This window comes from Aulonocara stuartgranti (assembly GCF_965226115.1).
Source record: "Aulonocara stuartgranti genome assembly, chromosome: 11".
NCBI lineage: Eukaryota > Metazoa > Chordata > Actinopteri > Cichliformes > Cichlidae > Aulonocara > Aulonocara stuartgranti.
In genome coordinates, this window is record NC_138947.1 from 1,850,669 (window position 1) to 1,875,791 (window position 25,123).

Consider the following 25,123-nt stretch of genomic DNA (forward strand, 5'->3'; position numbering starts at 1 on the left):
ACAGTGGGATGCAAAAGTTTGGGCCACCTTGTTCATAGTCATTATTTTCCTGTATAAATCGTTGGTTGGTACAATAAAAACTGTCAGTTAAATATATCATATAGGAGACGCACACAGTGATGTTTGAGAAGTGAAATGAAGTTTATTGGATTTAAAGTGTGCAAGAATTGTTTAAACAAAATCAGGCAGGTGCATAAATCTGTTGTCATTTTATTGATTCCAAAACCTTCAGAACTAATTGCTGGAACTCAAATTGGCTCGGTAAGCTCAGTGACCCCTGACCTACATGCACAGATGAATCCAATAATGAGAAACAGTATTTAAGGGGGTCAATTGTAAGTTTCCCTCCTCTTTTAATTTTCTCTGAAGTGTAGCAACACGGGGGTCTCAGAACAACTGTCAGATGACCTGAAGACAAAGACTGTTCAGCATCATGGTGGGAAGGACACAGAAAGCTGTCTCAGAGAGTTAAGCCGTCTGTCTCCACAGTTAGGAACAGATTGAGACAATGGACCACAGGCTCAGTTCAAGTTAAGGCTGGAAGTGGCAGACCAAGAAACATCTCGGAGAGACAGAAGCGACGGTGAGAACAGTCAGAGTCGACCCACAGACCAGCACCAAAGACCTGCAACATCATGTTGCAGCAGATGGAGTCGCTGTGCATCGTTCAACCATTCGGCGCACTTTACACAAGGAGATGCTGCATGTGAGAGTGATGCAGAGGAAGCCTTTGCTCCGCCCACAGCACAAACAGAGACGCTTGAGGTTTGCTGAAGCACATTTGGACAAACCAGCTTCATTCTGGAATAAGCTGCTGTGGACTGATGAAACTACAACTGAGTTATTTGGGCATAACAAGCGGCGTTATGCACGGAGGAAACAGAACACAGCAGTCCAAGAAAAACACCTGCTGCCTCCAGTAAAATATGGTGCTGGTTCCATCACGCTGTGGGGCTGTGTGACCAGTGCAGGGACTGGGAATCCTGTCAAAGTTCAGGGACACATGGATTCCACTCAGTATCAGCAGATTCTGGAGACCAATGTCCAGGAATCAGAGACAAAGCTGAAGCTGCGCCGGGGCTGGACCTTTCAACAAGACAACGCTCAAAATCCACTGAAGCATTCATGCAGAGGAACAAGTACAACGTTCATCTCAGCCCAGACCTGAATATTATTGAAACCTGTGGTGTGAGTTAAAGAGCGCTGTTGATGCTCGGAAGTCATCAAACCTGAATGACCTACAGATGTTTTGTAGAGGAACAGTCCAAAATACCTTCAACCACAATCCAGACTCTCATTGGAGCCTACAGGAAGCGTTTAGAGGCTGGAATTTCTGCAAAAGGCAGATCTGCTAAATATTAATTTCATCTCTTTTTTTTGTGGAGCCCAAATTTATTCATCCGCCTGATTTTGTTTAAACAATTCTTGCACACTTTCTGTAAATCCAATAAACTTCATTTCACTTCTCAAACATCACTGTGTGTCTCCTATATGATACATTTAACTGACGCTTATATTTAACGATTTATACAGGAAAATAATGACTATGAACAAGGCCGCCCAAACTTTTGCATCCCACTGTAAATGAAAAACCTGCCCGGCACGGGGACAAGGTTCAAAGTCACAACCTCAAATACTTTTTTATCTTTATTAAACTAAACTGTGATCATCAGCTATAAAAACAGTAAAATGTGTATTACACCTTTTCTGGGTGTATTTGGCTGAACACAGACTGTGTCCTGAAATTGCACCTTGAATTTATAACAGCACAGAAATCTGCTATTGCTGCATACCTGTTTGTGAGAGTGCTGCACTCTGATTGGACCACGTCTAAACACGTTATTTATAAAAATAACTTAAACTTAAAAAGATGGAAAAATGGTATTTAGGGTAATGATCCTTTAACAAATCTGCAGATTTTTAGGTGAGTGCAAAGAACTGAGGAGTCGCGTCACTGCTGCTATTACAGTGGATTATTTCCTGTGAAGCACTTTGTGAAACACTACATAAATACTGCCAGAGTTACTGCTCTTGAACGCACCACTTGTTTGACCTCTTCGGGGTAAATTTTCAGACTGCAGGGGTTGATCAGCTTGTTTTTCTCAGATTTCCTCAGAGGCAGCAAGCAGCGCTTCCCCTAAACGCAGCACAGGAGAGGACAGGACGGTCAGACCGTGGACTGTACTGAAGTGAGGATGATGAGGATGAGAATGATACCGCTTTCCGTCTGCGGGCATCGATCTGTCTGAAGTAGGTGGTGATGTAGACGTTGTCGAAACAAATGTCCCTGTTGTACTGCCAGAGGTACCCAAACGCCCTGCAGAGGAGAAAAGAAGATGGAGATAAAGGTGTGAATCTTAACGGGATGAAGGTGAAGGTGAGACTCTTACTGGGTGAAGAAGGTGATGAAGGTTAAGGAGAGGAGCATCTGCAGGATGTTCAGCACCCGTCCCGTCGTTGATGTCAGTTTCTGGAAGGATGTTTTGACAGCGTTGGTGAACTGTTGGTCCAGCAGAGCTTCGCTCAGCGCCGGCTGCTCCTCCTCCTGCGAGACGACACGCAGGTTACATTTCAGCCGACTCTGGGTTCGTCCTGTGGGTGGTGCTGGAGGACCGGCGGTGCAGGTCTGACCTCTACGGTGAGCTCGGCGCTGAACTCTCTGGACAGCAGGTCAACCGAAACATTCAGCCGGTCGAAGAGTTGACCAAAGTTTCCCTCCACGGGAATGTTGTCCCTGCACCACGGAGTCATGACTGATGGGAGGAGGAGAAGAACTAAAGATCACAGCAGCTGCCTTTTCAGCACCACAGAAGAGTCACCAAAACACCAAGACTATCAACCCTGAAATAATAACTCAAAAATAATCTGCCGTTTACGTTTGAGGACACTTGAGTACGATATACCGCTCAGAACACTGAAGCTAATGTTTGCACACCTTCAAATTTAAAGGTGCTTTTTGCAAAACCTTGAGCTAAGTTTAATAAAAACTTCCACCACAAGATGGCAGCGTTTACCAGAAAGGTTTAGTGTAGTCGTTTTTTTACTATTTAAAAATATAACTGCTCGTTTTTACTCTTCGAGCTCCCAGAACAAGTCGCTAAATATTACTTTAATGTGAATTCTGTACAAATGTCAAACTAGCACCGAGCTAACAATAATAGTGTTGTCATGCTGTGTTGTGATTGGATGCTAAACTCAGTGTCACCTTGTGGCTCAAAGTGGTATTACACCAAAGCGCCGGAGCCCAATTTCAGTTTTATTTTTTAAAGCAAAGACTTTCTGGTGACAGTTTAAATGTATTCTGATGCTGATGTTTGTGAGTTAGAAATGTCTGACTGGAAAGAGTAGAGACCGCGGGGTCAGCTGGATGTGGATATTTCATAACGCCGTGGTACGTATAACCTTTTACCTTTCATGATGTCACACAGGAAGTGAAACTTCATTGAAATGCAGAGGATGTAGTTGATGACGGGGACGGGGATCGCCTCCAAACACGCCGTCCACCTGTTGGCGAACCAATCGACGCACCGCTGCACGCCCTGAGCCACCACACCTGGGGATCAAACCACGCGCGAGTTCTCATCTTTAAATGACGTTTGTGAAGCAGGTGTGAAATCATTTTGAATCACATTAGTGACGACATTTAAAGCGATTGTTTTCTCGTATTGGTGACACGAGGATGATGATCAACAGTTTCCTTCTGTATTGTGTTTCCTGCCTGAAACCTTTGAACTTCACGTCTGGTGTTTCTGGTGTTTCTGACTTACTGTCGCACTGCTTTAGGGTCTTGGCGGTGAACTCCTCCTGGGTGCTGTTACCGCCGCCTTGTTTAGTTTCGAATCGGTCGTATCCGTACTGAAGGACCATCTCGTCTCTGATGTCCTGAAACTTCTTGCTGACATTTAAAGCCTCCAACTCAAAACCTTCTTTATTATCCTGGAAGAGAAGCAAAAGATCTGAGGCCCCTCAGCTTCATGTTCATGGCAGTAGGTAGGGTGATAATTATTATTATGTTAAACTAGAGGAGCTTTGAAACATGTTCCTCTCACCATGAGCTCCTGTGTGATGATCAAAAATGGCTTGATGGCTTCTCTCCACAGTAGCTTGCTGTGACGGACCTGCAGGTCCAGGTTGCAGCTCACAGACACGGCGGCGGCCTCCACGTTACGCTGGATGTTTGAAACTGGGCCTGCAGACGGGACGCAGCATCACATGACACAAAACTCACCTGAAGACATGTTAATCAGGCCCATTCAGCCGCTGAGGTAACCAATCGTATCTGCATGTTGTATTATGTATTTAGTAAAAGATTTAATCAGCCACAGACCGACTGGGTCCAGTGAGGCCTCTGGACCCAGTCTGTCTGACTGTCTCAGTGCACTTTAATGTTGGACGACTCAGACTCATAAATGTTACTGTGCAGGCTCACAGGATCAGTGACGTCCTTTAAACCAGCGGTCTCCAACCTTTGTTGCGCCACGGACCGGTTTATGCCCGCGATATTTTCACAGACCGGCCTTTAAGGTGTCGCGGATAAATACAACAAAATAAAACCGGTACCGAAAAAAAGAAGATTTATTCATAACAGACGTGAAAAGACCCAGGAAAACAGAGTTAACGATAAAACGATAACAAAATAACGCTGAAAACCGATAAAAACCCTGAAAACCAGACATTTCACACCTGAGCCTCAACTCTCGCGGCCCGGTACCAAACGACTCACGGACCGGTACCGGTCCGAGGCCCGGGGGTTGGGGACCGCTGCTTTAAACACGTTCCAACACTCGCTTTTATGTCACTCCATCACATGAGAGGTCTTTGTAGTCTTTGACATTGTAGCTGTTAATTCATTCATATGTATTTAGTATTCATTCATCCTAAGTGGTCGAAATGAAGGTTTTTGGTTCATGAGGATGAAACATTTCACCTCTCAACAACATTTTTAAAACTGAAGATGCCTGAAGTGAAACGTCTTCATGAACCAAAAGGAAGTGCAGCCGGCCTCAGCCTGAGCCCTCGGGACGACGCACACATTGATTGTTGCCGTTGGTGTCGTCTGAACTCTTTAACACTGATCAGTATATCAGCCTATCCCAAAGTCACACGGGAGCAGGTCTGTGTGACTTCAGACAGCACTGACCTCTGCTGGTTTGATTGCTGCACTTTGTTTTTAACAGTGTTTAATGTTTGCTGATAAAGTGTTATTAAATCTGTCCTGCTGATCAATATTTTGCTGACATGAAACAGTGGAGCTTGTAGAAAAGTTATTTGTGGGTTTTATGTTTTTTTCTAAATGACGCATCAATGATTTGGTTTCAGGGATTCTGACCAAACACACGAGCGAGGGGAGCAGAATGAAGACAGTTTGGACATCTGTGCTTTCACAGGTACAGACGAGAGGAGTGGATCCTCCCTCCATCTCCTTCTGAGCTCATTATTTTTGTTTTTTCAGTTAAAAAGTCAAATATGTGCCGATTCCTGCAGATTCATGAAACTTTGGACTCACTGGACACGAGAATGTTTCTGATACGACTCCATGAAAAAGATGACGGCACTGACCACACTGTGAGCCGTGTGCACACTCTGCACAGGCGTCTGTTTACCTGCGTACAGCACAGACAGGGCCAGCAGGATCAGGTAGGAGCGGCCACGGGAGCCGAGCATGCTGGGAAACACGAGGAGGACCGAACACCTGAAGGACGAAGACAGGAGTCCGCCTGCGAGACACACAGCTGAAACACACACTCGGTCAGATCTCCACGTGTTTCAAACGTGTTTCAAAGAACAGATGTGAGTGTGCGACCTCGCCTCACCAACAAACAAACATCCTACTGCCACCTTCAGGTCAAAGGTCAGCGGGAGGTTGTGGGCAATGCCCAGGAACAAGACTGTTGGTGAGACAAACAACAACAGGAGTCAAACATCACATCGGCTTTTTTCTAACAACCTTTCAGAATAATAATAAAAACAGCTGGAAAGTAAAAGAAGAGCTTTGCATTCGTTATATTTATAGTAACAAATGATAAAATTACACAATATTAAAAATAAAGACAACAACAATGTGACTAAGTCATAATAACATCAGCTAGTATTTTACAGTGAATGAAATTATTTAATGAGAGGCTGATTCTGTGCGCGCTCCTGTTTCCTCCGAACAGCTGATCGGCCCCAAAATGAGCGCAGCTCTGCGGCGTCTTTTCGCTCTGATGCCCGCGCTGGTTTCCAACATGTGAGGATTGAAGCTCAGAGATGAACCGCCCAGGTGTGTCGCTGGAGGTGTTACCTGTGCCGGTCGCTACTCCAAACAGCGCCCTGAAGAGCGGGCGAGCCACCGGAAACTCCTCTGATTGGCTGAAGAGGAACCGATGGACAACTGGAGGCAGGATGGTCTGAACGCACCTGTGCGCCGCTGTAAGGAAGCACAAACACCTGGAAACAGGTTTTGACCGTCGGCTGGCAGCCTCAGGGCTGATCAGCTCCACCACCTGAGTTTTGAGTTGTTGTGGGTGAACTCACAGCTGTGACGTGTCCCGGTGTCAGCCATCATTCACCACAAATCGCTCCTCTAACCTGCGTTCAAGCGCACACCGCTTACAAACGTATCGTCGTTTGACTGTTGGAGCTTCTGTTAGCTTCGGCCTGTCACGTGATGTGTCTCTGGTTTCCAGGTGACGCGGAAACGTTTCCCCTGGTGTAAAAGATGAAGATGAGGAGTGAAGAAAGGAAACAGCTCCTGATGAAAAGTGACATCTCAGTCCAGGTGAAGAGGGGCGGAGTCACAGAGACTATCCGAGGAGCTCTGAGCAGGTAGAGGGACCAGATTCACCTGAGTGCTAACTGTTAGCTTTTGAGCTAACACATTCTCATTTAGAGTGACCTGGATGTTAACCTTTCACCTTTTTAAAAAATGATTTGTGCTCACATTTATTGCTCCACAGCCTCATCACAGAACATTTTAACTTCCCTCCTATTCACTTCCTGCAAATTATTTTACTGTATATAAAGGATGGAAGCATCTGAAAGTGAACCCAACATTCATCCGTGGGGGCGGGGCTCCTCCGGCTTTATTTGGGGAAACAACCCCAGAGTTTTCACTTGGCTTGACGTCAGTGGACTCTGATGAGTTTACACAACAGGATGGTATTTTGTAAGTTACGACCTGCATCAGGGTGAAAGGCGAGGACAAACAGACGTGTGCTTCGGGGCAGCACACGGGCTTATCATCTCTGGTTTCACACCCAGCATCAGACCTCGCCGACGTCACCGTGTCTGTGCAGACCTTTACTGCACAGCGCGCACTCACAGCTGACATTGAAACTCATCGTTTCTATTCCATTAATCCAACATTAAAACGGTGTAACAGAGACACGTAGCTGTTTATTCTTACTCAGAACTCACAGATAGTTTTAAAGTCTGTTACTCCGTTGTAGTCGTCTCTGTTTGTCCACCAGCGCGATGCAAACAGGAACAACAATCAGGCTTTTCAGCCTTTTGTGTTTGAAATGACGAGTCTCGGGGAAAAGGCAGGTAGAAGGTGAGGTAGTCCTGAGACATGTTTGTTAAATACAATAAGACAGGGCTGATGTTTTAAACTTTTATTAGTTTTTTATTTAATTTGTCCTACAAAGACGGATCTTTGATAAATATCCCAGCCACTGTGAATCCGCCTGTACGTCACGGCCTGCAGGTGGCAGCACTGTAGCTTCATGTCTATGTGGTGCTGCAGGTTAGTGAACATGTCGTTCACTGTTTTTGCTTCCACAGACCGGCGGGACGCTCTCGACTCAGCGGCAGGAGGAAGCTCAGAGCTCACCTGGTGGAGGTGGGGCAGAGGATGGTGGCGTTTGTATCCGGGCTGCTGATCGCGTCTCTGTACGGACTCATGACTCTCTTCCTGCAGAAACAGCCGCTGTGGTTCTGCGCCCACACCACGTTGTGCTTGGCTGGTCTGGCAGCGTTCGGTATGGGGCTGTCGGTCAGCGTCAGGGCCAGCATCATGGTCATGCTGCCCTCCATGTGCTCAGGTTTGTCAGCGACGCGCCTTCAAGGTTTTATACCGATCCTCTCTTTGTTCATCGATATAAATCTGACATGCTGTAGAAGAGAAAAACATCCCAAAAATGACAATATTGTGTGTTGTAATAAGTCCTCATCGTTAGTGCTACTACTACTAAAGAAACTTATAAACTCTGTAAATTAAGAATAAAAATAATTTAAAAACAGACATTTCTTGGATGACATGAGGATGGTAGTGATCCCGTCAGCCCAACTTCTTTTAGTCTCCAAACAGAGGACGAGCTTCCGATAACAGCCAGAGCTCTGAAACAGACAGCAGAGCTTCTAACTGAAGTCAGAGCTCTCAAAAAGCTCCTGAATAAAGTAGAGATGGACCGATCCGATATTACGTATCGGTATCGGTCCGATACTGACCTAAATTACTGGATCGGATATCGGAGAAAAATAAAAAATGTAATCCGATCCATTAAATATCACGAAAGCACCTCACAAAACTTGCAACACGCCGTAACTCACCTCAGAACGTTAGCACGTCGGAGCAGTATGCATCACGTGATAGAGCGGCTGTGGCATGCGGGACCTGTCGGTGGTCTGGATAGCATGTGGAGCTTCGCTAGCAACCCGGCATTTCATCTCCGACAAAGTTATCCCGAGAGAAGTAAAGCAAGTGTGTAAGTCCATCTCTGAATGTTTGTAAAGCATTCCTGCGTTAAGCTTAACAAGCGATATATGGAGCGACTGCCTCTTCTTGCTGCTACTTCAATCATGAAACTGCTTAACGATCAGCTGATCGGCTTTTCTGTCGCGAGTCCATGACTCTAGTTTGCTTTTGGCCCACTTTGCACCAGAAACAGGAAACCAGCGGCTGAACAACAGAAGCACGTTTAAGCTTGATCAGCTGTTGTTAGAATGTATTTAATATTACTTTCTACTCCAGGATCTTTTTCTACGTAGCTGACGCTGGTAACTGTGCAGGGGCGCATCTAGCAAAGTTTAGCCAGGGGGGCCGATAGGGCATGAACAGGGAAAAGGGGCACAAAGACATACTTTTCTTTCTTATTCTCATTTAAAATGTCGAGCTTTTAATAAATAATTATCTGACACCCAAAGTTTTAATTTGATGCAAAATGAATAGAAGTCAATTACTGTATATAGTAACTATTAAGTCTAATATATATATATACTGTATACACCCTAGTAAGCTATAGTACTTTTTCCTTTGGGAAGGTACCATCTGTGCAGTCTGCAATTTTGTTGAAGAAAGATGTTGAATCTATTTAATATTTCTTGAAAAAGAATTGATTTCTGTGCATTTTTTTCACACTGCATCAAATTAAGGTTGATTACGTCGATTAAGCATCATGAGGTGGAGCGTGAGGGGTGGTTCCCTATTTTTCATTTATTTATTTTTGTTGTTGCTGGGAGTTGGAACCCTATTAGTTAGGTTGCTTAATATTTACACTAAGTACTCTTTAAAATACCAGAATAGGGAGGATGGTGCAGGTTTAAGTTTATTAGATTGATCAGTATTGCTGAACTATGAAACATTTTTTTTGCATACAGGTATAACAGAATAGCTTTAGTGTAGTTGTTGTTTTAAACTTGAGTATGAACTTATACAAAATGCAGCAAGATATTTAAAAAACAGTTTTGTTGATTAAAAAACACTATATCGGATTCATATCGGTATCGGCAGATATCCAAATTTATGATATCGGTATCGGACATAAAAAAGTGGTATCGTGCCATCTCTAGAATAAAGTTACGACCACAGGTGACGCCGTACAGAGCTCTCAGAGACTGCGCGCCAATATTCAGATGGTGAAAACTCTGAGAGGTCGAGCTGTTATTGCCCTTTAAAGCTCTAAATAAGACACTTCTGAGCTCCTGTACAATTCAGTTTGAGAACTTCTGCTTTGAAATGATCAAAATGACATCGTCACACGCAGGTCTCCATCTTTGTCCACGACGTCACTCGCTGTGTTAAAGGGAACAACTTTAAGAAATTCAAATTCATCATGCTGTTCTTGTGCAAAATCTAGATATGAAGTCAAGTAAACCGTCTTCTGGTATTGTGGCGCTTACACTACCGGTCGAGTAAGATGAGCTTCCAAAACAGAGAAGCATTTCTAAATGACGTCATAGCTCAAAGGGATGAGTTAGGACTCATAAATCAAGTTAGAGCCTCCATGTTGATTCAGAAAAAACGTGACTCTCTCCACTTATGAGCTTCCAGGTATGAAATCTCTGAGCAGACTTCTACAACGGCACAAATAGAGTTCTCAGATTTGAAGCAACACACACTCTACGTGCTCCCTAACCTTCAAACAGAGTTGGACCTCCTCCCAAACGCAAATGGACCTGATGCAGTACGAGCTCTGAAGTGGAGGTTGAATCCCAAGGTCCCAAATAAACATGGAGTTCCCAGCAGAGTCACTATTCCCGATTAGAGGTGGACAATCAGAGCTTCTGAATTAGACGCCAGGTCCACGCCGTCACAGCGCTTCTCTTCCTGTGTTTCAGGTCATGGCAGGAACTTCCTCCTCCTCATGTTCGTGTCGCTGCTCGTGTCCGGTCCACTCAGCAACACGTTGGAGAACACCGAGCGAGCCGCCTCCAGCCTGCTGTGTGGAGCTGAGCTGGCAGCCAATCAAACGCAGGAACTGATGCAGAAAGCAGCCACGCCCCTCTTCTGTAAGACCCGCCCCCACACCCACTGCAGTTACAGCCGCCAGTGCTCCTAAAAATTTACCACTCGTGTTTCATATTGAAATTTAATAGAATTTTAAACAAAATATGAATTTTATATCAGTTGCTGCCGTTTTTATCCAGTTTCATGGATTCATATAATTCTTTCTGATCCAGTCACAAATCAGATGAATGTGGCGAGCTGTGAGCGTCAGTGTTTTTGTTGGTTTGCAGCCGTGTTGGACCACATCAGGGAGATCAGCAGAAACGCGTACGCCGTCGCAGGAAGAGTCCAGAACTTCATCTACGCTATGACAGACAGCATCCGCCATGTTGGTAAGGCAGCCTCTTTAACCAGCTGATATGGGACAGCAGTTCCTGCAGATGCAGCCACCAGATCCAGTGCATGGTGCGACAGTGGTCAGCACTATATCCTCACAGACAGAAGGTTCCTGGTTCAAATCCCAGCCGGGGCATGTCTGTGTACAGTTTGTACGTTTCTTTCTGTCCCAAAGACAAGTTAGTCATTCGAAAGTGGCCGTGACTGTGAAACAGATGAAGTGTACATGCAATATAAATGCAAGCTTTGCACCTGTGACATAACAAAATGAACCAATTAGAAAACACTTTCACTGAGCTAACAAACATCAAAGACGCCTCAGAGGGTCATAAGATTGTAAAAGCATGTATTTATCTCAAATAGGCTCTTCAGACTTTCTCATTTGGTGTAGATGAAGGAAAACTGACCCGAACCATGCTGTGAAGGCAGGAAGTGCAGCCCTGTGTTAAAGAGGACTGATGGTTTCACCCACAGTCATTTACAGTTGGCTGCAGTTTCACACCTTCCATGTGCATACCTGGGGATCCACACTCAGAGCTGCAGGCCCCGCCCAGAACAGAACAGGTGTCGCTGACATCAGATTTTAAGTTGAGTTTCTGTGTTTGGTAAAGGGAAGAGGCTGGGCCTGAGGTGTGTAGCACTGTGGGCGGGCTGAGGCCTTATAGGAGACAGTGTGTGTCAGACCGACCATGTTTGCCATACGCCTGCAGATACTCACCTTACACCTCTGACCCTGCAGCTCGCGCGCTGAGGAATGTCCTACGCTTCCTGGCCGATATCGGGGACATCTGTAACGAAAAGATGGGAACTCCGTACAGGAAGTGCCGGTCACTGTTTGAGGAAGCTCGAAGCGACTGCTCTGAGCTGCTGGGCGACTTCAACTTCCTGTGCAACATCGTGGACGGCTTCCTGCCGCTCTGCAACCTGGCCCGCGGTGCGTCCATGTATCCCGGTCCTTGTGTGGACGTTAACCCTCAGAGGCACAAATATCAAAGTTACAGAAGGTCAGGCTGTAATCTCTGAGACTTAAAGAATAAAACGTGGAAAAGGAGTGTCGGACAAGCTCTACTGTTCACGGTCCAGGACACTTTTCACTTATTTCAATGATTTTATTCTAATGTCAGCGTGGCCTTAAAAACCAAAGAGTCCAAACTCTGTATTTGCTCTCACGTTCATCTTTACGTCTCTGTAATCGTCTCACTGTTGGTCTTTCAGCTGGCGAGTTCTTCTGCATTGTCCCTTCCTACATCGCCGACCACCTGAGGAAACGTCTCGCGGCTCGTGAGTCCATTTCCTCTTTATTGTTTAGCCTTTACTGCCGGGCGCACAGAGGCTGACTCCTGCCTCTTTCAGCTGTCATTGCAGTGTTTCAGAAGATGAAGCGTGAGTTTGAGTTCAACATCTCCGCCTCACTGGACTTTGACCTGGATGCCAACAGCAGCCAGTCTCTGCACCAGATGTCTCAGAGCATCATGTCGGAGATTTCATCGGAACTTCAAGTGTTTCAGAAGCTGAGTGGACCGCTGGCGTACATCGGCCTCGTCCTGCTCGCCTGCTCCTTCCTCAGGTCGGGACTCTTCTCACATCTACACACTTGGTTCACTGAATCTATCTAATGTACAACAGCTGCACACTTCAGTTGCTCCACACAGTGCACATGCTTCAGTTCATCTAATAGATGCAACGCAACACTTTAAAATCCTTCAGTCACACCACAAGTATTCGTCCCCTCCTTGAATCTATTTATTTAAAAGGGACAGCGCAGCTTAACTGAGTCCAAGTACAAAACAGGAAACTGATGTAATACACAAGTTTATAGCTATTGCTAATTTTCAACAATTGTCCCTTGTTGGGCTTACAATCAAAATAGATGCATTTTACAATAAAACTTAACTCATGAGTTCAGTTTCACGGCCACACCGGGGCTGATCACCTAAACCAGCGGTGTCCTTCAGAGCTACCGTCCTGCAGCGTTTAGATGCATCCTTGTTTCGACACACCTGAATCAAATGAATGGCTTGTTATCAGGCCTTTGCTGAACTTGATGGCGTGCTGAAGAGATGATCCAAGCAATTTGATTCAGCTGTGTTGGAGCAGGGATGCATCTAAAAGCTGCAGACAGTAGACTGGAGTTGGACACCCCTGACTTAGACAAAGCGCGTCTGACAGAGCGAAGCACGCCAAAAGATCCCAAACAGCAGCAAATCATTCCTCGATTGAAAGAAAGAGCTGAGACACAAAGTCGCTGACATCCATCAGTCTGGAGAGGGTTGCAGATCCGTTTCTAAGCCTGTAAAACTTTGGTCGACCAAAATTACTTTGGGAACGCATCAGTGGCTCATCTGGGAGGTCACAGAAGAACCCAGAACAACATCTAAAGAACCGCAGGCCTCACTCGCATCAGGTGAGGTCAGAGTCGCTGTAACTGGTGGAACCATGGATTCTGCTCTCGACCAGGATGAAGGAGAACCTTCCACCATCAGGACGGTGATCAGGAACACGGCATCGTGTGGCGCCTAAAATGCTTTGAAGAGGCTGTTCCTGCTGGAAAACCCTCTAATGTGACTGAATTCAAATAATTCTGCAAAGAAGAGCGTGGCACGCTTCCTCCACAGCGACGTGAAGCACTCATTGCTCAGCGTCAGTTATGGTCGCACAACCAGGTGTTAGGTTTAGGGTGGAGTTACTTCTTCACACAGGTGGGTTTGGAGAGCTTCCTCCCTGTAAACCAAATCATTATTGATCACATTAAAATCTGTTTGATGATCTGCAAGTGTGAAAAATGCAAAAAATAAAATAAGCAGGAAAATGTTTTATTATTTCTGTTTTCGCTCCACATGCGTCGCTCGGTCTCCCTGATCCACAGGCGTCAGCTTACTTGAGCTGCCTGATTCAGTTTGGTTCATTTGCGCTCTTTAGTTCATGACATCTGCACATACTCTGCATGCTTTAGGTCACTTTAGCCAAATGCAAACCACATGCTTCAGTTTACTTCAGCTACACGAGGACGATTCAGGAAGTCTTTCATAGCTCACGCAGCAACATCTGTGCAGCAGAGACTCATCTGTAATCTCATCGCTGCAGTTTTTCAGCTCTGCATCGTCTTCTCACATCGCTCTGCTCGTTTCCTTTTTTATTCAGTTTCATTTCGCTTTTTGAGGTATTTTGCTTCATCGATCCACTTTATCATGTTCAGCTCTTTGTGGCATTTTTACTCCACGAGCTTCCTTATTTGACTTTTTCCCCTCGTCTCACTCTTTACACTTCACTTTATTTCCACGAGCGTTGCTTTGCATTAACCTCGATGCTGATTGTTGCTGATGGGTGTTGATGTGGTTGTGTGTCTGCAGGGCAGTGCAGTACAGACACAGGTACCTCCACAATATTAAATTTGATAACAACTACATCACTGCTCAGTTTAAAGACCTTGACCAAAGGGTGACCTCAGTAGGCGGAGCCTCTGTGTTTCCAATCACGCGCAGAGAGGCCAAGACCTACATCACACCACGTGAGTACATCCGTGTGTGTGGGTTTGTTTGTTAGCTTGTGTGACAGGTACACAGCAGGTGCTGGACGAGGTCATGGTTTGTGGATCAGCGATGTTCATCAAAGCGATCTGACGCGTCTGTCCTGCAGTGTCATTTCAGCTGACGTACAGAGAGCGGCGGGCGGTGATGGCGGGCTTGGTTTCGGTCTTCAGGCACCTGATCATAGGCAGCCTGCTGGTGGCGCTGGACTTCCTGGTGTTCTGGATTCTGGATCAGGTGCACCACCAGGTGACGGAGGACATCGTGGCCAGAGGTGAGCCAGCACACCTGCCAAAAACAGCCCTGCGTTTTCACTGTGAGCGGTGACCAGCGTGACGCTCTGTCCCGATAGTTCCGGTCACGGTGGCGGTCCAGGTGAACGGGTCGGGTTACGCCTCAGACATCTACAGAGACGTGGTGGCCTCGTTCAACATCCTGCAGCGGGGAAACATCACCGTGATCAGCAAGAAGTGCCTGCTGGAGCCGTCAGAACCAAACTACAACACGTGTTTCATCCTCGGTATGACATCACACAGGAAGCGAATCACAATTGGCCTCATTGAACTTTAAAGGAGGACAAACCACATAAAGCTTAGAATAAATCAGTGCGTGGCTGCAGTGACGCAGGTGGCTGTAGCTGCCAGCTGTCTGCTCAGTTTCAGCTCTTGTAACCTCTGCAGTGTCTGTGCTGTGGAGCCTTTGGACGCAGTTTTAATGCAGTCATCTAATGAATAACATGATTTTGTACTAATAGATCGATAGGTCTGCACTGATTACAAGATCCAGTTTATGCATCTGCAGCTTTTTGAATAATCTTCCTAGTTTTAGCTGTTAACGGATTCACAATCTACCCAAATGATCCCTGAACAAAAGAGGACGCTGCCATGACGGGAAGATGAATGTGGTCTCAATCTAAGGACCTATACTTTCCCCGCAGACACACACACACACTTCCTGTAGTACATCCTGCTTCCATCTCCTCTCCAGGTAAACAATGGAAAAGGAAAAGTAATTCATCAGACCGGGACACCACCTTGGCCTGGCTCTGTGCTCATTGTAGGTGGAGGTGGAGTGATCTGGCTCCTTTGAGCTGCAGTAACCCTTATGTGGGCTCTGAGCATACTGGCTGCTTCACCTGTCATCCTTCCTTGGATCACTGTGTGCAACGTGACCCCTGCCCTAATCACTCACTGGCCTTTTACCTGCCTCCAGGGCATCACCTCGAACAGCTGACTGCTCACCTGCTGTGTTAAAAATCCCACACAAGGACACACCAGGAGGCTGATTGTAACGAGATAATCGGTGTTATTCATCTCAGGCATCAGTGGTTTCATTTTGTTGCTGGAAGCAAAGTCGTAATAAAATAAAAGCCAGATTCCTGAGTTCATAGAAGCTTCCTGTACTGGAAACGGGCCAGTAGCAGCAGAGGAAGAGGATTTAAAAAAAACAAAAAAACAAAAACTACCCAGGAATGTGGAATCCGAGTGTCAGAGCGACTGCGTTGTTTTGTCTGAACACGCAGATGACTGGAAGCAACGTTTTGAGTGACTGTTGAGAGAAGCTGTGACGACAGAGCGTCTCTGACACAAACACGTCCTGAGCTCAGGAGCTTTAATCCAGCTTTGACCTGCAAACATCACAACAAAGACGAGCAGAGGAAGAGGTTGTGTTGTTTTGAGCTTAGCAATGACTCATCAGTCACTGATCCGTCCAGAGCTTTTGGAATATTTGAGTTTCATTAAAACTGAAAGAGCAGACAGTCAGATTTCTAACACTCATATGACGTGACAACATGGAGTCGTAGCATCCTTCATCACTTTACACGCTCCACTTACTCAACTATTCAGACCACAGCATGAGCTTCAAACCTTACAATGAAATAATTAGATACTGAGATCAATAAGAACTAGGGCTGCCACAAACCATTATTTTGATAGTCGACTAATCAGATCATCATCCATTGGACGTAAAACGTACAGCTTATTGCACCAGCAGCATCTGCTCTTATATAACTATCATTAGCTTACAGCTTTAAGTGTTTAAGGTCTGTGCTAACTAAAAATAAAGACAAGATGATCGTTTATTAAATTTTAATGAAATTTGCAGATTGTCTCGGTGAAGTTTAATAAACTCCTTGCTATCTAAAATATAACAGGACACCGGAGTAAATTCTGGAGCATCTCACACTTCTGATGATCAGCTGTCTGCTTGACGTTTATTCAGCTGTGTAAAAACTATAACTTTAATCTCAGCCAAACCGATTTACTCAGGAACAAATAAAATACTAAAAAAAGCCAAACAATAACATGTTTAAGTTATCTAAGTGACTCATATGTCATGTTTAACCTGAGTAGGGAAAGATGGCGGTGGGTTTGAAAACGATTTGCTGGGAGTCCGGTGTTCTCACGGCTCTAGTTAGCCTAGCCCCCGGCTAGCTATCGAGCTAGTGGGTAACAGACGTCTCCGAAAACGTCGGAGCGCTTTTGAAAATATGTGGTGTCTTGATAAACTGAGCAGATATTTGAGGTTTACACAGCTACATTCTTACCTGAAAATATGTTAAACGTTTATTTTGTGACCCAGAAAGAATAATAAGAGTAACATTAAAACTAACTAGCTGCCGCCATTGTTGGAAACTGAGCTGGGCTGCGCTATGAATTCTGGGACACAGCTACTTCTTCTTCGTCGGAGTTTAAGGGCAGCTGGCATCCTTGTACATGCAGTGCTGCCATCTTCTGTTTCAGTCCGTTATTACACTCTTAAATCCTGCTACTTATTCCTGCATCTTTTGTGATCTTACAAAGCTTCAAACGACGCGTCGACTATTAAATCAGTCGTCGACGATTTTGATAGTCGACTAATCGTGGCAGCCCTAATAAGAACCCACCAGAAAAACAAATGGCAAAGGCCTGAGCCCCGGCCGCCTCTAACAGAGCACCCACCCAGCACAGAGCCCAGTGTGCAGAGGCAAACCAACACAAATATGTTCACCTGACATCAGAGATTTACATGCAGACAAATGTGATGTTTGTCTGATTGCAACCTTTTCATAATCAAATCAGCTGTCCGTCCGATATCTGTGTTGTATGTGTGTTATTGCCGTCACACCGTGAAGACGGGGTCGGTGTTTCAGCCACACACATTTTCACCTTTCTTTTTTAACCACATTGAGACAAAGGGACTTTACTGGTTTTACTGGTTGTGGTCTGTGTTGCAGGCTTCCTGTTGGGTTTGGCTCTGCTTGTGTCTCTGACCAGCGGATTCATGCAGCGCTGCAGACGCCTCATCTGTGCTTCATATCACCCTGAGAGAGAGCAGGTACTCACACACTTAGAGTCACATGATTCGGACGACGCCTCTCGCCCTGTGACAGCGGGGACGGGCTCCAGCTGTCACAGGGCGAGAGGCGTCCCCGAAATGGAGAAATGGGAGAAAATTTGTGGGTGGGTGGAAACCTTGTCGCAGGTTATTGCTGCGTTTTTGTTTAAACCAGTTGAACTGAAGCTGGAAGTCTGCACCTGAGTCATGCCTCCTGCCCGTCCGTCGACACTGTGTGAGTTTTAAATCCACTGCAGTGGTGTGGATTTACAAGGAGAACTCTGATTTAAACCAGCTCTGAACCCTCTAACAAAGCTGTCTGGCAGCGCACGCAGCCGCTCCTGGGTGGCTCGCATTTTTTCAAACCTGGGCTCATATTCTCTTCGTGGATTTTGGACGCCGGCCAGCCTCGCAGAGATGATGTAAACCGATCCTCTGACAACACGAGGATCAGGAGAGCTGTGCCCCAGGGCAGGTTTTTTTATTTCACCTGCATGCCCCGCCCACTCCTCCTCTCCGAGTGAAGGTGTGCTGTTTTGGTGAGACGAGCGAAGAGGAAGAACAGCTGCTGCTGTGGGTGAAAGGTCACGGAGCAGAGAGGCATCTGAAGAATCTGCAGAATGAAAGAGTGAGAGGAGGAAGGAGGAGGCAGGTCCGGACTGCTCGCAGAGACCCGAGCCCGGGCGAGGCCGAAAGTCAGGAAAACACGCTGCTGCCACAAACCAGCCCGGCAACTCCGTCACATAGATCCGATCTCCAGTTTAAAGGCCAAAGCTTTCCCAGTCTTAGACGATTCCCCACAAAAGGAAATCAATAAATCAATAAACAACCACCAAATAACACCAACGTTTGACTTTTGCCAAAACACTTTCACAATGAAGGTTAGAAACATTTCCCAGCATGCCGCTGGGCATGAGACCGAGCGGCTGGCTTCATGGTGGCGGTGCCATCTTTTGTAAATGCAGCCTGCGGTTTAGGAAAGGATTATTGTCAGGATTCAAATAGATCCACGTTCACCGCATGTTAGAAATCCGGGCGATGACCCAGCTGCAGCCTGCACTCACTCTGAGGTCGTGCCCGCTGCTCGACAGCTGGCGCAGGTTTAACGGTGTGGAGGTGCTCGCCGCTTCAACCTCATGTATTTTGGCAACGCCTTTCTGCGCGACCCTGATTGTTCGGGTTACAGGAACCAGAACATCCTGTGCCGCCCGGCTGGTCGACGGCTCTGAGGCGGGGGCTGTGTGTCTAATGTTGATCACAAACTGCTGTGGCAAACGGCGACTAGTGTGTCTGTTAACACATCTGTTTTCTGTGCTTTGGTCGTGGTGGTTGTGAAATTTCTGGGAAATGACCCACTGCCGTCGGCCGCTTTCAACTCTGATTTCACAAAGAGTTCAGTTGGTGTTTGCTTTTCCTCTGTCTGCACGTTAGTGTGTGTCTGCTGCACGTGTCGTTCGCTCTGCAGGCTGGATGCAACTTTCACGCAATAAATCACACCAATGTTGCTTTCTGGATTCCTCCTCTTCTTCTGTTTGTAGTGAAATATAATCAGCCGCGTGTTCTGGGCGTGGTTGCTTTTCTGACTGCCAGGAGTGCGTGCCGGAGATGCGATTGGCTGGAGGACGCCGGGTCAGATTTAGTGTCACGCCAAATCTGAGCCCAGCGCAGCCTCATGGGCTCCGTTTAGATGACTGGGAGAGCTGCTGGGATGCTGCTGGGCTGAGTTTGGCCTGTTGATTTTTCTGTTAGTGTGGAGTCGGAGCCTCGACAGATTAGATGTGAGTCCTCAGTAACATGACAGCGTGGGTTCATTTACGGCCCCGTGATGTTTTATATAAGGATGGTTAGTCGGTTACTCCGTGTTCGTCTCACTGATGCTGTTTCCTTAATCAGTGTGTTAGCCGCGGTTCACTGCATGTTAAAACAAACCCACGACGAGCTGCAGGAGAAGCAAACGGACTCAGTGGGAATCTGAGCGGGACACCAGCAGGTCACTGGAGTGTGAAACTAGCTTAATTTCTTTAACGTGGAATTTTCTGATGATTCCAGCTTCATTGTGCTGCTTATGTTGAAATGTTCCCTCACAAAGCGTAAGAAGCAGCACGTTCATCTGTCGGCCGTCAGTGTGTCGTTGCAACATGTCCGATTATCTCTGCATCGCCTGACAGCGGACCTGCCCTCACCCTCCCGCCGAGCGGCATGTTTTAACTCTCCGTGACAAACGCTGAAACTCTGCCAATGTTTCTGATTTTGCACAGAGAGCGGGAGGTTGTGTTGCTGCTGTGGTGGATGTTGATCACAGAGCGTGACATTCTGGATGTGTGAGGGAAAAGTGAGACATGATTGTGACGAGCTGGGCTGTTGTCGTTGCGCTCGACAGGAGAGGATCCGGTTCCTCCGCCAGCAGATCCTGGATCAGAGGAGGGGGGTGCGCAGAGCCCTGAGGAGGTCTGTGGGCAGGAGCACAACCGACCCGGGAGGAGGACGTCTCCATGCTCTGCTGATACGGTACAAAGACTGACCTAAAGTCGTGTCCCACAAACACGTGCACGCTTTAGGTGCTGTAGGAGTGAAAAACATTTGTATTTCCCTCAGAAACTGTTGAACACAAATTCAGTCTGATTCAGTTTTTTTTTTTTCAAATGATGATTTCATTCATGAAGGGAAAGACACTCGCTGCTGTGTTTGCGTCCTGATGGGCCGACATCCTCGCTCACTCGTGGTTCCCTCAGAGCAGCCCGGACCATCACACCACCGAGTCCGACTGTAGTGGTGGCAGGTTGATGTTCTGCGTGCAGGTTGACGCAGACGTAACGGGACTCAAACCTTCCACAAAGTTCAGCTTCTGCCTCGTCAGTCCACAGAATATTTCCCAGACGTTTCTGGGATCTTCCAGATGTTTGTTGGCAGATGTGAGACGATCTTTTCGGTCTGCAGTGGTTTTCATTGGACTTTCCCACGGAGGCCATTTTTTGCTCACTCTCATTTTGTTGAATCGTGACCTCTGACCTTAACTGAGGCCTGCAGGTCCTCCTGGATGAATTTTGGTCAGCCGGTCGCTCCTGGGAAGCTTCCAGGACTGTTCCAGGCTTTCTCCATGTGTGGATAACGGCTCCCACCGTGGTTCGCTGGAGTCCCTGATGTCACTGACTTTGTGTCTTTAGATCGTGGCCTGATGTGATGATCCTTTATGCTGCTTCACTGTCACAGCTTGTGGTTAATGCGATGCAACAGGTCTGACAGGGATGAGCAGAGTAGATCGACTTCAGCCTGTTTAATGTTGAAACATTGTGTGTGGTTACATTAATAACAGGGTTGGTATTATTCATTGAAACTAAGGGACCAGAACCTTCAGAAGGTCAGGATGCGATCTGTTTGCATTACTGTCAGGTTACCTGGAGGAGGTCGCCTGTCTCACCTGCTGGGCTTGTCGACACCTGCCTGCTGTCTGGTCTGTGGAGAGGTGCTGCACCTGCCTGACCTGAGCGCAGTCATCTGTGATGCCCCGCACTGTTCAGGTAAACCCACCGAGGGCGCTCCCTGGTAAAACCGTCCTGAGGTTTTTAGTTTTTATTGGGTGGATTGACCTTTAACCTCTCCACGTGGCGCCTCTTCCTGTCCAGATTCTTTGCAGATTTTCTGCACATTTGCAACAGAAAGTAAGCACAGGGAGCCACGTGCCGGATATCTGCATCAACCCTGAAAAGTCTGTTTGCTGGACATAGCATCAATGTTCAGCCCTGATGATGAATGTGATGTGATTTAGTCTCTGAGGTGTGTCTTTCCCTTTAAACAGTGAGGTAACGCTTTACATCAAAAAACAGCGAAAGACTGAATCATTTCTCACACCAGGACAAATACCTGCAGTGTGACGCCGTAAACTGGAGCGTGTGTGTGTGTGTGTGTGTGTGTGTGTGTGTGTGTGTGTGTGTGTGTGTGTGTGTGTGTGTGTGTGTGCACGCTGAGGGAGTGTCCTGCAGCACTCAGTGTTGTTGACTCAGCTGAAGTGAGAGATAACTGTAGCAGATTTAACTCTTTAGCTTCTGTTTAGGTTTCACAGAGCCAAGAGATGCTTTTAAAAGGCTGCAGAGAGGATTACATTGAGCTGGTTAATAAAAAAACACCTGTTATCTGTGACACTGAATCAGTCCACCCAGCAGGAGAACTTTATATCAGACTGCACCCAGTGATAGCCTGGGTCACTGTTTCACTGGTCCTTTCATTTCCTCATAAGTTCGTAGTGAGCGATTTAAAACGAGCAGAGTTTGTGTCATGAATGAGGATGAATGCTCTTTTTACAAGCTGCCGTCTCTTTGCAGGCGTGTACTGTCGGCCGTGCTTCCAGAGTTTGGGGAGCACGTGTGTCATCTGCGTACGACCTCTGACCTTCCAGGAAGACAGCGAGGAGGAGCTGTGAGTGAACGCCAGAGAAGGGCTGTAAAATTGAGCCAGAGCGGTGTCGCCATGTGTCTCATTGACTCTGTTTTAAGTGATTTATAAAGCAGAGAAGCGGCACTGGATTTGAGTTCTGACGTTATCCAGTGACAGGACGTCACAGAGACGCAGGGTGACGAAGGGTCCAAACAACTGTAACGAGGCAGAATTACAACGGTTTCCATGGAGATGCCTGCTGTCACTGTTTAAAAACAAACAGCTGGCAGCGACAGCTGAGGCCACGCCCCCACACAGGCTGACTTACCGCTGCAGCCTGCCTCAAGTGGCCATCAGAGGAATTGCGGTTTTTGTATTAGCTACATTTGTCAGTCTCTGCTGCACACGCCTCCCCGTAGACTGATCGCTGTTAACAGAAACCTAGCGCGCAGCTATGATCTGTTACTCTTCAGCGTTTCTGAACTTCTTTCAGTGATAAATGTTTCCCAAAGCTGTTGGAGCAGCTGAGAACGGCACCGGTTCTCCTTACTTTCCTTGTCAAGAGTCATGTTAAAGATTTAAATTCTTTGCACTTGTGCTCGGGGCCCATCAACAAATATTTGCTTCTTAACATTATTTTCCAAATTAAATTTAGTGAAGGAGCAGATGAGCGATCCAGATGTTTCAGCACAGAAGTGCTTCCTCTAAATCAGTCAAACATGTTCTTCCCTGCCCCGGATTCAGAATCTGGGGTAAAGGTTCCCCTCCATCTTGCAGCTCTGTGTCCCCCAAGAGTGGCTTGCCCCACAGTGGCACCCACTGGTCTATGCTCTCTGTCTGGTTCTCTCAGAGACTCCACTGATGATGAGCGGCCCAGTTTGTCGTCGACCCGCCAGACAAACGCGCAGATAAAGAGGAGGATCCCCACAGCGAGGCAGCAAAGTCCGAGTGGCCGCTCAGGAAGGGAAGCAGAACGAGGAGAGCGCCCCAGCAGTGATGACAGTGTTTACCTGGACTCTGAACTCAGGTAGGACACGTCTGAAGGAGACATTGATAGAAGCTGATGGTAAACGTAAAGGATCGCATGTCCACATGTAGATATTTTTAAATGTGACCTGCTCGGAGGTTAAAAGTCTTGAACATCTGTTTCCCCCTCTGGCCAGTGAAGCAGACCTGATGTACCAGGACCAACCCGGGTCAGGCGAGTCCGACAGCGACCACTCCTTTAACTCTGCTCTCTCAGAGCACGAGTCCCTCGTCTCAGTCGTCATTCACCAACCCGACCGTGCTCAAAACCTCCAGGACCTTCCACAACCATCGGGTTCTCTCTGGGCTCCGTCTCCCGGACCATGAAGCTCAGCCAGATGTTCCACTTTGTGATTAAAGCTAATAAAGTAAATTTACACATGAAATACCTGATAACAAAACTTTAGCTCAGCTCCACTTATCGACTTTTTCCACAGAGAGACAAAAATACGGGCTAAATTCTGAAGTCCGAGTCTCGTCTCAGTGAGGCGGAGAATCCAGATGTGCTCCAGATAAACGGATCATAGAGAAAACAGACGGTAGCGGTTCGTGGACCCACATCCTGAAGCCTCGGGTTTGTGCTTTTGAGACCGCCACAAAAAGGCGGGACACAGGAGAACGTCTGAGATCTAAAGGGCTCATCCCAGTAGGGCAGGTGTGTCAAACATAAGGCCCGAGGGCCAGAATGGGCCTGGCAAAGACTCCTGTTGGGTTTGGAAAATGTGGAGCAGGCGATAAATTTTGGACTTACTTGTATTTTTTAAAAGTTTTACGACTTTCTTGTGTTTTTGTTTTTGCTGTAAAGCCACATTTTAAAATTCTGTGAATTAGAAAAACTTTTTTCTTATAATTTTATATAATTATCTATTTTGTTTATTAGTACAAGACAGTCTGAGCAAAGATTTACCTGAGCTTGTTCTGTAATTTTACATGTTTATTTCTTACAGTTTAAGGTGTCGTGATTTCTTTATCATGCAAACTGAACTGAGCCACACTGTTGGAGTATATTTATTTTTCTTATAATAAGAAATCTGAGGGTTTAGTTTAATTTCTTCAAACTGACAGAATTTCAACGACACAAAGGAACAACAGGAACCGACAGAAGTGAAAAGACCGTTTCTAATGAAAAGCTTTGATTGGTGTGAAAGTAAAAACACATACTGCCAAAGCATCAGATAACATGATGTGTGTTTGCGTGTAGCGTGAGGCGTGCTGAGCACACGGAGTAATAAGTCGCTCTGAAATCTACAGACTGAATGTTCTTTGTTTCATTGAAAGTTTTGCTCTGCAGGAGGAAGTAACTGCCAGCCTCACCTGTCGAGGCCTGACCACACTTACTGACTGCTTCCTGCTTGCTGCCACGATCATTACGCGTCTTCCTTTTTTGATTTGTGGTTTCAGACAGCAGAGACTTTTTTTCTTCAGATCATCTTTTACAGCAGGACTGTGCTCGCTGTGTTCTTTCCAATAAATAAAGTTAATTATTGGTTTTATCCAAAAGTGATCAGAATAAAGTTTATTTATAAAGCACTTTTGCTAAAAGCATCTGGGAATCTGGGTCTTTTCCAGGATGTCAGTAGACGCCACGACCGCCAGCGTGTAAAACTGCACTCCACCTTATCTTTTGGAAGAAAGGTGTTCATCCACCCACTCTCAGAGACTTGGAGAATCGGTGTTAAGGCGGTCCATATGTGACATTAACAAACTTTGTTAGTTTTTCCTTTAATTTGTCACCTCTAACAGGATTCAGTCGAGTTCACGGACCACGTTTAAAACTGGAAATAAGACCCACCCTCCATGTTCTCTTATCTGTAGCTAAACAATCTGAAGATGTTCA

The 25,123-nt window shown here is 46.4% G+C and overlaps 2 protein-coding genes across 10 annotated transcripts in view; one reads left to right on the plus strand and one right to left on the minus strand.

Annotated features, from left to right (window-relative positions):
• Positions 1 to 6,562, minus strand: part of dcst1 (DC-STAMP domain containing 1) — an 11,789-nt gene extending 5,227 nt beyond the window's left edge. The window contains 11 exon segments of the mRNA XM_082551894.1: positions 2,042 to 2,137; positions 2,218 to 2,317; positions 2,391 to 2,545; positions 2,632 to 2,753; positions 3,410 to 3,553; positions 3,768 to 3,936; positions 4,050 to 4,189; positions 5,604 to 5,732; positions 5,814 to 5,888; positions 6,098 to 6,484; positions 6,487 to 6,562. Coding sequence (XP_082408020.1) covers positions 2,042 to 2,137; positions 2,218 to 2,317; positions 2,391 to 2,545; positions 2,632 to 2,753; positions 3,410 to 3,553; positions 3,768 to 3,936; positions 4,050 to 4,189; positions 5,604 to 5,732; positions 5,814 to 5,888; positions 6,098 to 6,484; positions 6,487 to 6,547 — 1,578 coding nt within the window. The 5' untranslated portion in view covers positions 6,548 to 6,562.
• dcst2 (DC-STAMP domain containing 2) lies at positions 5,324 to 24,746 on the plus strand. 9 transcript variants are annotated; one of them, XM_082551883.1, is made up of 17 exons: positions 5,324 to 5,387; positions 6,669 to 6,807; positions 7,765 to 8,024; positions 10,540 to 10,710; positions 10,939 to 11,040; positions 11,784 to 11,978; positions 12,260 to 12,325; positions 12,398 to 12,611; positions 14,395 to 14,552; positions 14,681 to 14,845; positions 14,924 to 15,091; positions 17,789 to 17,889; positions 20,270 to 20,397; positions 21,280 to 21,407; positions 22,209 to 22,302; positions 23,111 to 23,287; positions 23,424 to 24,746. In XM_082551883.1, exons 2-17 carry the CDS (start codon positions 6,701 to 6,703, stop codon positions 23,611 to 23,613), a joined length of 2,424 nt encoding a protein of 807 aa, XP_082408009.1. In that variant the 5' UTR covers positions 5,324 to 5,387; positions 6,669 to 6,700; the 3' UTR covers positions 23,614 to 24,746. The 9 variants fall into 9 exon arrangements, with proteins under 9 accessions (XP_082408009.1, XP_082408008.1, XP_082408010.1 ...); XM_082551882.1 differs by lacking the exon at positions 5,324 to 5,387 and adding an exon at positions 6,324 to 6,411; XM_082551884.1 differs by lacking the exon at positions 5,324 to 5,387 and having other exon boundaries at positions 6,686 to 6,807; positions 7,765 to 7,822; positions 7,901 to 8,024.
• Positions 24,747 to 25,123: the final 377 nt, after the last annotated feature.

Bases quoted from the DNA above. Each gene is read 5' to 3' on its own strand.
- dcst2 (XM_082551883.1), top strand. From the start codon at position 6,701: ATGAAGATGAGGAGTGAAGAAAGGAAACAGCTCCTGATGAAAAGTGAC. The intron at 14,553-14,680 runs GTGAGTACATCC...TCTGTCCTGCAG, and splicing joins CAAGACCTACATCACACCAC to TGTCATTTCAGCTGACGTAC. The intron at 22,303-23,110 runs GTGAGTGAACGC...TGGTTCTCTCAG, and splicing joins GAAGACAGCGAGGAGGAGCT to AGACTCCACTGATGATGAGC.